The sequence below is a fragment of the Buteo buteo genome, chromosome 8 (genome assembly GCF_964188355.1).
Source record: "Buteo buteo chromosome 8, bButBut1.hap1.1, whole genome shotgun sequence".
Classification (NCBI taxonomy): Eukaryota; Metazoa; Chordata; class Aves; order Accipitriformes; family Accipitridae; genus Buteo; species Buteo buteo.
This window is the reverse complement of record NC_134178.1, coordinates 1,969,253-1,984,100: the sequence shown is the minus strand read 5'-3', so window position 1 is coordinate 1,984,100 and position 14,848 is coordinate 1,969,253. Positions and strand designations below refer to the sequence as shown.

Below are 14,848 nucleotides of genomic sequence, written 5' to 3'. Positions count from 1 at the left end.
TTTTTGGGGTTTCTGCCCACTTCTCTCCGAGCATCGCTTCCCGGCTGTGTCGCCTCCCAGCCCTCCGCCTCGGAGCAATCGTGGCAGCACAGGCGAAGGGCTGATGGAGGAGGAGGACTGTTGGTGACGAGGAAGGGGTGCCAGGACTTGCTTATGCCAAAGCTGCTGCCGAAATGCTCCTCGAGCTCAATCCTGCGCTGAAGACGCAGCCCCTGTGCTCGCCGCTCTGTCTCCTGGGGAAGGGCGATGGCTGTTTTGAAACAGCGGAGGTTTATCTGTGCCTCGTGTTACTGAAATCTGGTACCTTGTGGGGTTAAACTGGGGAAAGCAGTATCTTTAGGAGTGGGAGCATTTAAGGCCTGGTCCCTCATCACCAGCATGCATGACTGCCGAGGGGTGACAGAGGTACCTGGTCTCTGGTTTGTCCAAAACACAAAAAGCATCAAACCAGAAGCTTGGACTCAACCGCACAGCTTTGCTAACAACATCTGAAATACTTCAGAGCTGCCCCAACTTGGACATAGGCAAAGCCACTGGGAAAGAGAAACAAGGCATCCCTGTCCTCCTTGGTCCCCACTGCCCATACGTGTCATTTTGCTAGCAAGGGGGAAGATTTTTTAGTAAGATCCTGATTTATGGTCTATAATGTCATGATGGAAAGTGGATTCAAGCAGGAAATCAATTTCCAGAGCTATACGGCAATGAAGAATGACATTTTCAGAGTCCCTCCCCGCAAACAGAGCAGAGTATGTGTAGGTATTGGTCTGCTTAGCAAGACGGCTTAAGCTCACTGGAGGAGTCCCACAGCATGCACGACCCACATCAGGATCCAGTCAGCTCCCAAACACCCCTTGATTACAGAGGTGAGCCAGAATTTCATGACACATAAATACATATAAGCAAATACAGTAAAAAGGCTTTACCTTTGGCTTGAGCAAAAGGTGAAATTTTCCAGTCCTGTGGGATCCTCCTCTGCCCCCAAGTCTGCTGGCTTACGATGCAGCAAAATGGTCTGGCATTTATCAACCCTGTCAAGGTTTGCAAGTCCCGAGTGTGTTTAATTTGGAAAGAAAAGTGTCAGGAGGAGATTCCTGAACACCTCCACCCAGAGTTACGCAGGGAAAAAAAAGAAAAATAAAAGCAAGCTTTAAGAGGTCAGAATGTGTAGCCTGCCCAGAGCTACTATTCCTGGTAGAAATTAGACCCTGAAGGGCCCGGGTGAAAATCAGGGATAATCCCCATATACGTGCTTCTAATTGGGACAAACTGAAAGTGAGAAAGCTGAGGGAGTGAGCTCTGGCCCATCCCCAGGGGCTCGGGGTTTGTTCCCAGCTGGTAACCAAGAGCACAATTATGCAAAGCCTCCTCTATAAACAGATTTCGGTTTATTACAGCCAAACCGCGGGATTCTATTTTTGTCACCACTTTGTGCGAATGCGCTATTATCCTTGTGATTTCCAGCCAGGTCGTTCCAAGTCAGCTGCTTTGGCCGCGGCTGTCAGTGGAAGCTCGTCCGTCTGTCCGTCCATCCGTCCGCCCGGTCCTTGGCCCCTTCGCTCGCCCGCCTGGGGTCGGCTTGGGGCAGGGGGACGAGGGGATGCGCCCGGGGCTATTCTGGTCGCTGTGAGTTATGGCGGTGTCATGTGAAGCAAAGAGCCCAGAAATGCATGTCAAATCGAACCGGTGACTAATCACAGTATTTTAGTTGTCTGGGTGCCTGCCGGGCAAAGAGTTACAGGCTTGGGAAATCTTCACGTAGTAATCCCTGGGCGCTGATTTGATCTTCGGCTGAGGCTTCCTAAGAGCGTGCAAAAAGAGGACGAAAAGGGGGCTGCTGCCCCGGGGGCGGCCAGGTCTAAACTTATCTGAGTTTGAAACAGAAACAAGAGAGGAGAAAAGCCAGCGGTCCCTTCTCGCCTGCGTCTGCTCGCAGCCATGCGCTGTCAGCCAGAGAGGATCTATTTGATCTGCCTGCGGAGCAAGAAGGGTCGCGGGCGACGGCTGAGCAGCCACAAAGTGTCATTTGCTGGGATTGTCGTCTAGCTCCATCATCTGTCACCCGATGGCCAGCCAAGCGGGTGCTCGGCACAAGCATGGACCATTCATCCTTGCACAAGCGACGGAGGCGAGAAAAGTAAGCATCCTACAGCTGTTATGACATTCAGCTGTTTTTCCCATAAAGGAATGCATTGAATTCACTACAAATGTACTAACTGTCCCCCTATGCCAGGCAAGGGACTGATTCCTTTTTTTTTTTTTTTGGTTGGGCTTTTCTCTAACAGCTGGAGGTCTGCTGGGCATTCAAGCAATGGCTGTTGAGTAGGGCAGCTGTTTCAATATCTAATTGCATTTTAGCTTTAATAACTGAAGGGGAAAGTGTTGCCTACCATGAGCTACTTCCTATCCTACTGCAAAGCGCACTGCACGGCCGTGCTCGGCCAGTACCAGACGCTGAGATCAGAGGGCTTTCTGTGCGATATTTTGCTGAAAGTGAAGGAAAACGAGTTTCCTGCACACAAGTCCTTGTTGGCATGCTCCAGTGACTACTTCCGAGCCATGTTCAAAAGTTACACCCAAGAGTCTAAAGCCAGTGTAATTCACCTGCAAGTTGTCTCACCCACCGGTCTCCAGCACATCCTGGATTTCATTTACACTTCCCTGTTGCCCCTTTCCTTCGAAAGCCTGGAGGACACCTTGGAAGCTGCAAGCTACTTGCAAGTGACGGATGCAATTGGCTTGTGCAATCAGTACTTGGTTAACAATCTTGCCTTGGAAAACTGCTGCTTCTCCGCCAACGTGGCCAGGAGGTTCTACCTGCCGGATGCCTTAGCGGCAACAGAAAAATACATTGTCAATAATCTCTGGAAGCTGCTGGACTTGGATTTGTCAGGACTGCTCGAGCTGAACTTCAGGTCTCTGCTAGCAGTGGTTCAATCACCAGATCTCCCCATGGTGAAAGAAACCCGCCTGCTGAATCTTGTGCTGCTGTGGCTGAAGCAGGATAAATCCAGGCTGGCTCACACAAGCGGCCTTTTGGAGCACGTACGATACGGCCTCATCCCGGTGGAAGAGCTGCGAAAAACCTACACGCAGTCCGAGGTGCCCCTCTCCGCAGGTATTAAGTGCTTGATCATTAAAGCCATAAACTACCATACATCTGTGTTCAAGCAGCCCGTCCTGCAGGATAAGTCCACCACGCTGAGGAACCAGAAAACTCGGATCATTCTGCTGGGGGGAGGGACAGCAAGCGAGGGGCTCGTCGGCGACGTGGTGGCCTTCGACGTTTACAATCACAAGTGGCGAGCTCTGACGCAGGTGCGGGACAGGGTGCAGAACCACAGCGTGTGCGTGGTGGGCAACTTCCTCTACGTCTTGGGTGGGGAAATAGAAAGCGGTGCCCCGGGTGACGCTAAAACCGAACAGATCTTATCGGTTACGAACAAGGTCCATCGTTACGATCCGAGGTTTAACACGTGGACCCAAATCACGGGCATGCTGGAAAAGAGATGCCAGTTTTCTTGTTGCGTCCTAGGCAAGGATATCTTTGCCGTTGGTGGAAGGGGTGAGGATGGGTCACTGCATTCGTCTGTGGAAGTCTACGACATCAGCAGGGACAGATGGACGAAGGCAAGGGAATTGCCGTGCAAGATACATGGCCACGCCAGCGCCATTTGCAAGGATACTATATACATCTCAGGCGGCAAGTACTCGGACCCAGCCGACACAAGCAAGGATGTATATTCTCTGAGCTCGCTCGAAGGGCAGTGGGTGAAACAAGCCCCCATGAGCATTGCCCGGTTTGGGCATCAGATGGCAACAATCAGAGAAGCCATATTCACCTTTTTAGGATTATATGAACCATTCTCTGAAATAGAAAGATACGACCCTGATCAAAACCAGTGGACTCGGTTAAGACCACTGACCTACGATCGCTTTTGCTACGGCCTGGCAGTGGTAGAGGAAACGGCTCTTCTTATCGGGGGGAAGAAATGGCAAAACTCCCAGGAAGTCCCCACGCAAGACGTGGTCGGCTACGACATCGACAACGACGGCTGGGAAGAGATCTGCAAAGCCCCCTTGCCTTGGTGCGGGCTGCAGTGCGCGGTGCTGCAACTCTCGGAGCCGGCCGACGAGCGGGACGGCGACGGCCAGCAGAAGAGACCGCCGAACTGCTGAGCTGCCGAATAACCACCCCAGGAGACGTGCCAGCAGGGAGGTCCTGGAGAAGAAGAAGAAGAAAACTGCAATGGCGCTGAACGGGACAGGGTGGAGGTTTTGCTTTGATAAGCCCAGCGCTTGGTGGAAAAAGGCAAGAAAATCTGGCTCCAGCGTGGGAAAAGGTGCTGGGATTTATAGGGCTGGAAGCCGACCTCACTGAGGAAGGAGGTAGCAAGTAGCACGTTCAGAGGCAATGAATGAGAATCGTAATCCTTGACTTTTGAAGAATAATACCTAGATAGCAATTAATAGGTGTTGCAAGTCAGATTTTTCAAAGGTTAAAAAATATAATCCATCTTTTCTGTTTTCTTAATCAGAGGCAATTTTCCCAGCTGGTAAGTGCTATTGAATTTTTGTGCTATGGCTAAGCAAAATGAAAGTGACCTGTATAAAGACTAGAAAATTGATGCCTACGAGAACTAATAATAAGTACTGCCAAGGAAAAGGTATTATTTGATATGCTACACACTAGGCAAGAACGTCTTAGCTAACCAGCATGAAATTACTGGACAGAAAGCATGGATTTTTTGATACGTAGACTCAGTTATGGCCATGAGTTAAAACAGTGACTGTTTCATAGAAGCCGTTTCTCTCTCAGGAGCCTTGGTTGTAGCACGCCTTTCAGATGCTTATTTTGCCTTATTTTAAAGACGCACACTACCGGTACAGTACATTTCTTTTATATGCAAAAGCTTGTGTTAGTTCAGATGGCCACAGCTGAATGGATATGCTTGTTATTAGACAGTAAGAAACGCGTTACAGGAGTTGCTGTAACTAGTGCCTGGACACTTACCTCGGTAGCATACACTGCTTTGTCCTACCTGCTCATAACGGTAAAATTGCTCATAGCTGTTGAACTGGTACGTGAGAGAATCCTGAGGTCAAAACAGGTTTACTTTCATCAAAGAGTACGATGGGGAGGGTGGTAACCGAAGGTTTTCGGAAGTCTTTATTCAGTGTCTGCCTGCGTAGGAAACGGCAATAGTCTTACTTTTTTTGGCCGTGTTGGCAGAGTTCGAAGGCACAGATTACGGGGGTACTTTAAGGTCCGCGGACGTGTGCAAGGCTGGCCAAATGGTCAGATGCCACAGAATCACTTTGGTATGGAGTAAACTGAATCTCGAGTCACACAAACATTCATTTAAAAGCTAAATTTATTGTACTTCATTTTACAGTGTTCCCTTTCTAGGCTGAGAGTTAATACAATAAAAATATATATAGAAGAACATTTAATAGTCTTAAAAGAAGGCAGCACAATGGATAGGACACATGTTCTTTGTCACTAGACTAGCTTAAAAAACTGTAATGTTTAATTTTCACCTTTAAAGCAATCAAGCTGACTTTACTAATGTAAAGTGCAGGCAGAATAGCTGTTGCATAGCAACAGATCTAAGTCTTCTGAACTGCCTTGGTTTTGACAAGGAATCAACTACACAATGTGCATATACATCCATCAGATATAAAGAGGTTTTTATATGAATATATTTACTTTTGGTCCAGTAAAACAAGAGCAAGAGAATCTAAATGCTTGGAACAATAGCACAATCCATTTCAAGTCAAGCATTTTTTAAGAGAAATTTACAAAAACCTCACAAATTTAATATACAAGTCAGTACCCATGCAGTAAATAAATGTCCAGTTTATACAAACAATATTCTTCTAATGGTACAAATATTACACTGGATTCAGAATTCTATACAAACGTCAATACATGATTTGTCATCCATTCCGACTTGAATGTAGGACTGCTGAAAACGGGCTACAGAAAGGCCACTCTTCTGTACAATTGTGCAAAATCTGCAAAACATTTGCAATCCAAATGCAAGAAAGTACCAAGAAAGAAAGAGAGAAAGGGGGGGAGAAAGAGAAAAAGAAAGGGGAGAAAGAGAGAGGAAGAGGGAGAGAAAGAGAGAGGAATAAAAAGAAAGAAAGAAAGAAAGAAGGAGAGAGAAAATAAATCTGTCCGTTCTTTCCTTCATCCCTTCATGGATATAACTGCCGGGAAGTGTCAGAGCTCGTACAGTTTAAAGTACATTCACTGAGCTGTACAGGCAATAGTCTAAAGTTGGTGAAGAGTACAACTCGCTGTAAAAAGTATAAAGGAGGCTTTTCCCTTTCACATGAGCATTATTAAATCGCAATGTGATTCCTAACTTATGCAGCAAAACACTGAAAAGCAGCAGAAATATTTTGTCATGCTCTGATCACTTTTCGAATACAAGCCCGTAAAAAGTAAATACGTGATTTACGATTTCCCTCCCACTTTCCTATTCCAGGTATGTGCCTAACTCTACGGAGCTATTTCTACTCATATTCCCTGGGTTGTCTCCAGCACATCTCAAATCTCGTGGAAGTTTAAAACATTTTAATTGGCTTGTGAACTCAGCAGAACCCAGAGGCATCCCTTCCCCTTCAAAAGCAAACCAGAGGCTTTTTTACTCCTTGATTATTTTTCAGGTTCTGTGCTCAGCTCTGCTCCCATCGCACATTTTCCCTGCATATAATATGGCCAAATTTCACAGCGCAGAAAACACTTAGGAGGCTACTTGAAAAATCCTATTAATTCCTTTTCTATTGTGGGAATTTTCAAAGCCTCTCAGATTCGGAACATTTCGTCGGGAACCTTTTCCACTGCTGTTTTTCTGGGCAAGAGAAACGCCGCTCTCAAGGATGTCCAAAGGCTACATTTTCTCTTTTGCAAAATCTGCATATTATACTGATACCTTCAGTACAAAAGCAGCATAAATGACAGTACCATGACTAATTTTTTAAAAAATCAACCAAATGTGATTAAGAGACAAATAACACATAATTTGGTCTTGATTAGAATACAAACCAGCATCCCTTTGCACTGATGGTAAACCTTAGCAACAGGCTTTAAAAAAGCACAAGGAAGTAAGACCTAACCTTTCGATACTTAAATTCACATTAGTCATTTCTGTCTGTGGATTTTCACCCTTTTGTGTGTTTGACAAAACTGAAACACAACCACCGCATTACGCTTTTCCCCTGTTATTTAAGAAAACTCCTAGAGTTTCTCATTAAATATAAAAATTGGTTTTCTCCCATCACCAAAATAGTACCTGCACTCCAAAAATGCAATGCAATACTGGAATTATATAATATAAAATACCATTGTAAAAGTGACCTTCGATAGCAAAACATTTAGCTTGTAGAACTTCCTGTGTGAAGGCCACAGTCTTCCAAAAATGCTTTTAAATACTGCTTCTCAATAGCTAAAGGTCATGTTCCTTATTTCACAGAAGGTAAACACAAGCGGAGCGTTGGTAGCATATAAAATATACAAATCCTCATTAAAGACGTGGTGTCGTTGACCATTGAAGGTTTACTTCACACGGTTGAGTAACATTAAAATATAATTTACTAGAGCTCCCACATATCGATATAAAAACTACTTTATGCACTTAAGTAAAGGAGCGTGGCAAATATGGACAAAAAGAGAGACCTTTATACATGCGTTTCAATGTAAGAGTGAGTGTGCGCTAAGGAGGCTATAAGTGCATCGACCTCAGACGAGCCATTAACAGAGTCCCTCGGGGTGCTGCTTTGATAGATGTCCATGAAGAGATCGAGGTACATTTGTTTCCATTCCTGAAAGTCTCTAGACGTCAAAGCTGGATTATCCAGAACTTTATCTATAACGGCTACTTCTCCTTCCCTGGCCTGTGAGAGAAAAGGAACAAGGCAAGAGTCAATGCAAGTGGTGAGGCACTGGCAAAATCAATCCCACGGGTGGAAGGAGAGAAAGGGGGGGAGCAAACGCAAGCCCCGGAGCCCCTAAAAGCAGGGGGACTACCCGACCGCTCTAGGACCTCCCGCGAGCGGGACCCCTTCCTACCAGGCATCGCGCATCTTCCCTCGCCTCGTCCGGCGTCCTCGGCAGCAGAACCCTCTCCCGCTCCTCGCCCCTCGTTCCGCTCCAGAAACAGCAAGCCCCCCGCTGTTTACTACTAGCTGCCTGCATTTCTCAAGGCGGGTTTCTCACGGCAAAGTGCCATCTGTTTGTTCTTCTTGATCAGCCCAAGAAATACTGCGCGGGTGCGTGGGCTGCGGCCGGCCGGCCGGCCGCCCACCAGCAGAGATAACTCTTTTTTACCACCGTGCTTGTCATGGGGATGTCCGAGCGCTTCCATCGCAAAGGCTTGCGCAAGGACCCCCGTGTTAATGGTAACTCGTCTTCATTAAAGATCCCATGTATGCGATGGGCTGGCTGGTCGCAACCTCCTCCTACCACTGCGGTGGCAAAGAGAAGGCAGAAACGGGTAAAAATCTGACACAGCTGCTGGTACCTCCTTACCCATCGTCGGGGCAGGGGATGTGGCTGTATCATAATCACTGGCCAGCGATTCGTTTATCGAGAGATGACAGGCAGCCGGTATGGATCAGAGGAAGCCTCTGAGAAACGTTGCAAGCGGTGGAAGCTGGACGCAAAGACGTAAGCCTTGGAAAAACACAGCTCACGCAGGTTTCCAGCACTGCTCCGCTGCGTAGGGACGGTACGGTCACCAGCAACCTCCCCTCTACCCTCCCTGCCAGATGGGTTTCACACTCCTCACTGCTAACTCACATTTTCCACGTCCATACTACAAGTATGTTAAATCTTTCCGGGGAGTGTGTTAAAGGGAAATATTAAGCTGTGTGAGCCCACATGGATGGGAGAGGATCAGAAGGGTCAGAGACACCACCCATAAGCAGCAGGTTGAAAGGCATTTTTCATGCTTTGCAAACAGCAGCTAATTAACATTATCTGCTAGAATAGTCATTTTCAGAAACGGGGGTGCAAGCTGAGAATGACCAGTGGCAATAATACCATGGGAGCTCCCAACCTGCACCACCAGCCAGGCAGCTCGTACTCGCTGGCCGGAGAGTGGTTTTGTGCTGCATCACAGGAGAGAGAGCAGAGGGGTCTGTCATTAAGGGACAGGGACCCTGCCGACAACAAGAGCTAGAAGCAGTTTGGAGGGCTGTCTCAGGCTACTATTATTTTGGATAAATTCAAGGAGGGTTCAGAACACCAACTCCAACAGGCCAGTGCAATTGGCTGCGTTCAGGAAGGAGAAATCACAGGCACTGATAAAAAGAAAGAATAACTGATTAGGTAACAGCAGTAGCTACCGGTAGAGACGACTACCAGGTGTATGGCAGGGGTGGAGCTCTGGGCTATAATGGAGCTAGAAACTTGTCATGAGTTACCATGATGCCATTGCAAAACAGTACATGTTGCTCTATGCAAGAAAGGGCAATTATCCATCTTTGGTACTTGCTGCCATTGCCTTTTCAATTATTGGTGTCGTGTACTTTAAGGACAATTTATACCAATCAAGGTCCAAACAAGAATGGCGACAGGTTTAGAAAATACGGCTCAGGGACAAAATGAACAAAACGTGCTTGCTTGGTCCAAAAGAAAGAAGTCCCAGTGAAGCACGAAAACGGGCATCCACTGGGTCAAGAGGTTGCGCTGGTTTTGGAATTCCCTGGAGGAAAGCAATTCCATTTGTAGGAAGCTGTTGGTGTAATGGAGCTCAGGTATCGATAAATGCTAACAACAAAGACGTTAAGCACGGCAGCAAGCTGCTGATACTGAACGACAGTTTTGGTACGAGCAATCCCACCATGGTGCAAAAGCACAGGTACAGCGTGAACCTCCTGCCACTCCAAGATGTCTGAGAGTACTGTCATTTTGTTTCAGTTTCTCATGCTTGTAGAAGTCACGTGGAAAGCCTGTGTATCTTGTCTTTTTCTGCCAGCCTCCCATCCTGTAAAGACTCACATACCCAGATGATACTAAAAGGAGTAGTCGCCTTTCAATGAGATGATAGAGTGCAGAAAGTTAAGCATGTGTAAGATTTTTTCAGGATGGGAGCCCCACAGCATGAAAATAATATTGCTTAAATGCTTCTCTAGGTGATGGAAAACTAAATTAATTAATGTTGATAAAGCCCTCTGATGAAAGCTGTTACAAAATCCACTGTACAATTATCTAGTGACTTAAAATGTGGTAATTTAATATAGTTAACAGGGTCCCTGGGGAAATCCAACATATTGTTTGCCAAAATCTCTATCAGGACAGAATTGAAACTGCTGTAACAAACAAAGAAGCTGACAGGGAGGCTAAATGAGCTGTGGTACATTTAGAATAACCATAAAAATCTCCAAATCTATCATTAACACTATCTATTTATTTAATCAATTCTACTGATTAAATACAATGATCCTATCAGCTTATGCAGAAAGCAAGCACACAGTTTTCTCCTGGACAAGCTCAGCAATCAGAAGATAATCAAGCGCAGTAAAAGGTACTGCTCCCTTCTGAAAGGCTGGCTGTGGTTAACTTTAGACTTCGGCAATTACAGAGTGAATGCATTTCAGTAAATGAAAATGTTCAGGGACAAAAAAGGGATTAAGGAGTCCTCTGATAATTTGGTATCAAATTCTGTTAAACTAGCTACAGGAGGAGCAGCTGACTGAGATTTTATCCGCACAAAAATAAAACCCGATCCCCTCACTTCCACTGCTCTCCCAAGGCACGTTTTTCTCCGCTTTGCGAACAGCGTTGCCCCACGTCTCCCTTGCTTGTTCCACACACTCGGTTCAGCCTGGACTCCAGCTGCGCACAGTTAATCTCCAAATACAATACAGTCCGATCCAACCCTGGGGCAGGATTTTTCCTCCCTCTTTTATCTCACCTTTAAAGTGCTTTTCAGAATTCGCAGCTGGTGCAGTTTTTCATTGACTACTGGATCGCTACATCTCTTTATAAAAGATTTCTTATACTCCAGCATAGTGGAAATCCGGTGTTCTCCTAAAGGAGACAGGCTGGCCTGCTCCAAGGCTCTGTACAAATCTTGCAAGGAGTCTGCTGTTTTTTCCTCTATAGTTTCAACTGTAATGACAAAAAGGAGAAAAAAAAAAAAAGAGGAAAAAATAGAGAAAGGAACAATGTATCATTAACGTGATTATACGAAGATCTATCAAAAACCTTCGCAAAACATTTAACAGGTTTAACTAGACCATAAGGAGATTATTTCACACCTGCTAAGTTCCAGGAAAAAGTGCTGCGATTGTAACTGCTCCTTCTCGCTATTGCCTTCAGGAGAAAGGGGGAAAAGCTTTCAAGAAAGTAAAACCTTGACCCGGGCGGAAATAAGAAAAAAGAAATAGCGCAAGGTGTAGTAATATTACAGTGACATACTGTCAGAAATCGCATCTCTAGTACTGCAGTTAAATATGCTGGTGACTTTGTTATCAGAAGGAAAGGAAGCCCTGGCAGCATCCTGCTGAGGAAGATGGTCAGGGATCGGATCTTGGCCCGAGAGCGCTGACAGGGCATTCAAGATTATGTTTATGATGGTGGCCTTGGAATCACATGTCATTTTCCTTCCTAGAGAAGTCCGCTCCTTTCTGTCTCTGATTTTTGACACTCAAGAGTGTTGTTCAGTAGTCAGCAATGCTGTCACTTGTGGTGGTTTTTACCCTCAGGTTCAGCAGCAGACTACAGACTGGACTCACTCATGACAGCCTACCCAGCAGCGCGGCAAACCAAACCAGAGCTGTTTGCATTAGAGGTTTATTTATTTATTTATTACAGGTTTTAAAACATTTGCTCTAACTAGTACTGGGAGCATTTTAAAGGAAAAAAATGAAGAAAGATTCTTCTGTCTCTAAAAACAAAGTCAAGCAAGGGCTGGGGCTGAAAAGTTACTCTGCTATGAGCATTTGAAATGCTTCATTTGGAAAGCATCGAAACATTTCAGCTTCTCACCCACCGGTTTCCCCAGGAGACACTGCCTGATGACTCCGTACGCACTTGGGAAGTGCCGGTGAAGTGCCAGGATTAGGTGAGCGGGAGAAGCCGGGGCAGCCCTGGGGGAGCAGCCAGCCTCCCAGTTGCCTCCAGTGCCCACGGGACCCCCCTACCCAGTCTTGGCTTTCATAGTGGTGTATGTTTTCCCGGCCCAAGGTGCCCGTGTCCTCAGGACGCTTTCAGGAAAGCTCTTGTAGGAAGGCTAGAGCGGTTTGGTTTCCAGCATCGCTTTGACCCCGTGCCTGACCCTGCACCAAGAGATAGCCCCCTGCACCGGCTGAAAGGTCAGCACGTGCTGAAGGACCCGTAAGTACTGAACCTCAGTCCCCTCAGGTGTTTAGAGGGTTTTTTAATCGAGCACCGGCAGGGAGGACAGAAGTGGTCAGAAGGGACATTTCTAGCCCCCCAGGAGCTTCCCAAGGCGACCTCCCATCCGAGCCCATACCATGCAGCGCGGCAGCTACTCACCTCGGGCTCGAGCAAGAACTCCAGAGACCCCAACCTCCACACCCCGGCACAAAAAGCATTGGCATTTGTATAACCCTTACACAATCAAAGAATTTTGCAGTCATCAACAGATCGAGCTATAACTCTTGTCAGTTTATTCCTTTGCCCTTTTTAGGGGGTAGCTGTTTTTAAAGCACTTATTTTTTTTCAAAGAGATACAGAGGTGAAGAAAGGTTGGAGGCTTTTTATTGATGCGTCCGTACAGAGCTCCCTAAATCCCCCCATCATGTGCTGCCCTGCTTGGCGAGCTGGGTTCATCACTGTCAGGGGCGGCCAGGACTTAAAAGAAAAACAGAAATGAGATGCATTTCTCTTCCTTGTCGATTTCTTTCCTATTAAAACATCTAATGTGCTAAAGGGCAAAACATTCAGTAGCTGAATACTTAAAGATTGGTTAAAATCCCCCATGGTCTTGATTTCAACGCTTTCTTAAAAAGTCCATGCAGCAAGGAGATCAGATGTTTGGGATGTCTCTATCGGTTCATATCGCTGAAGCCTGAAGTCCACCCGTCTGACAGCTGGGGAATGGGAGTGATTTGCTAAAGGGCAAAGGGAAAAAACATCACCTCCATCTGACACAAGAGCGTTTTACATCTGTTTCTCTCTTTCTCTTATCCTTTGTTGTACAAGGCAAAAAAGATCTCTCCTCGGGTCTCTTTTCCCCAGCAGCCTTGCCCCGTTGTACCCTCAGGGGACAAGCAGAGGGACAGTCAGCTGAAGGAGCAAGAAGCAAGCCGGCGCTTTGACTCCACGTCATCTGGATTTACTTCGCCGGGGCGATGGAGAGCCTGGACCAGCAACCCGCCACCGCACCCGCCATCGAAACCCCGCGGCTTCCTAAAACACCGACGGTCCCCACCATGGCGAAGGACGACGGTTGGGTTCTGCCCTGAGGTTCGATCCTGAACAAGTGCCTTTCACGAGCCTGGAAGGCAGCACAGCCCGGATTTGGGTCGCCCTCCCTCCCCGCGCCGCGGCCGATGCTCCTCGGGGCTGCGGACGGGGGATTTCTGCCCTCGCCCCCAAAAGTGGAACACGGCTGGTCTTTGAAAGACGTTGGCACATCACCCCCCCCCGGGCTCTGTCGCGGTGCCGTGGCTGTGAGCGGCGTGGAATAAAGGGGGTTTGCTATAAAGGAAAGAACAGGGAAGGAAAACAGCGGGTCCCGTCCCTTCAACGTCTCGCTGCTGCTGAGGCTGGGGAAGGTCCAACCGGGCAAAAAGCGGGCTCATTCCACCCACGGCGGGGGAGAGGGCAGCGGGCGTCACGCTAACACCTCCCAAGCCCTTCGTGTTTTCCAGAGAAACACCGAAAGTGGTGGGACTGCTGCTCTCAGTGGCGCTCAGTAGGTGGGAAGGAGATTATACACGACTCTCCCCTCCCTCACCCTTCTGCTAAAGGCTTTGATTGATTTCCCGGAGGTGTCGGTGAAACCCTTGGCACCATGAAACATCTGAGGTACTCAGTTAGACATACAGCTGAGCTTAAAACATATATATTCCTTTTTTAAACCGGTGGATTTGTATGTGAGTCCTGCTACTACAGCAAGGCTGTCTCCTTAAGGAAGAGGAAGGCCTCAGGTAATGCCTTGTTTAATTAGAAAACGTGGCCCAACGGGATTTGCAGGTGACCTCGGAACAGCAGCCAATGCAGCAGGTTGCTTTTCACCCTCACGTGGCTGCTGAGTCACGGGTTGCAGCCCCCATTTCCCTGAACACACTGTCAGGTAGCTGTTTCCACATACTGCTAAAATGGAGGGTCTTTTCTCTGAAGCAATAATTTTGTCCCCTGCCCCTACCCAAGCCTCAACAAATCTCTGCCTCTGGAGCAGAAATAAAGGTGCATAAACTCGGCAGCGCGCAAGACCTAAATTCAGAACCGTATCTTCCAAATACATGAATACACAGGTACTAAATCTTGTAACGGTGAAGCTTCTGCTGTGGCTTCAAGTGAATGCAAGGCCATTTGCGTTAAATTCAGGAGATAAAGAAAAAATCAGTCTAGTAAACGGTGTGTTATTATTTTTCATTATTCTGCTTCCCACAAGGAAGGGTTTCTGAACTTCTTGTACTTTGCCCTCACTTCTTAAAATGCAGTAAATAGCTGTATCTACTCTTACATTTTCTCAGGAGAGAAGAGCTGGAGGTTGTGGCCGGATGGGTGAAACTCTAGGAGGTCAGGAATGGTTTGGGTTGTTGTTCGGGAAAAACTGTGCTGTCATTTATTGTTGAAAAAAGCGTGCGCTGAGCTCCACATGTACCGACTGTAACCACCTCCTGGCCCTGTTGAGCTATTCAT

General features: G+C 47.0%; 2 protein-coding genes across 15 annotated transcripts in view; one reads left to right on the top strand and one right to left on the bottom strand.

Annotated features, from left to right (window-relative positions):
• Window positions 1-1,447: 1,447 nt before the first annotated feature.
• KLHL34 (kelch like family member 34) lies at window positions 1,448-14,558 on the top strand. Of its 8 annotated transcripts, XM_075033433.1 has the most exons (3): window positions 1,448-2,134; window positions 2,283-4,881; window positions 13,181-14,558. In XM_075033433.1, exon 2 carries the CDS (start codon window positions 2,389-2,391, stop codon window positions 4,174-4,176), a length of 1,788 nt encoding a protein of 595 aa, XP_074889534.1. In that variant the 5' UTR covers window positions 1,448-2,134; window positions 2,283-2,388; the 3' UTR covers window positions 4,177-4,881; window positions 13,181-14,558. The 8 variants fall into 8 exon arrangements, with proteins under 8 accessions (XP_074889534.1, XP_074889541.1, XP_074889539.1 ...); XM_075033440.1 differs by lacking the exon at window positions 1,448-2,134 and having other exon boundaries at window positions 2,142-4,553; window positions 13,217-14,558; XM_075033438.1 differs by lacking the exon at window positions 1,448-2,134 and having other exon boundaries at window positions 2,142-4,664; window positions 13,220-14,558.
• The window catches only part of CNKSR2 (connector enhancer of kinase suppressor of Ras 2), a 214,947-nt gene continuing 205,453 nt past the window's right edge, over window positions 5,355-14,848 (bottom strand). For all 7 annotated transcript variants that reach the window (XM_075033423.1, XM_075033426.1, XM_075033427.1 and 4 more), the window contains 2 exons: window positions 10,926-11,122; window positions 5,355-7,902 (listed from right to left, as the gene is read on the bottom strand). In XM_075033423.1, the coding sequence (XP_074889524.1) occupies window positions 7,687-7,902; window positions 10,926-11,122 (413 nt within the window). In that variant the 3' untranslated portion in view covers window positions 5,355-7,686. The remainder of the gene's footprint in view (window positions 7,903-10,925; window positions 11,123-14,848) is intronic.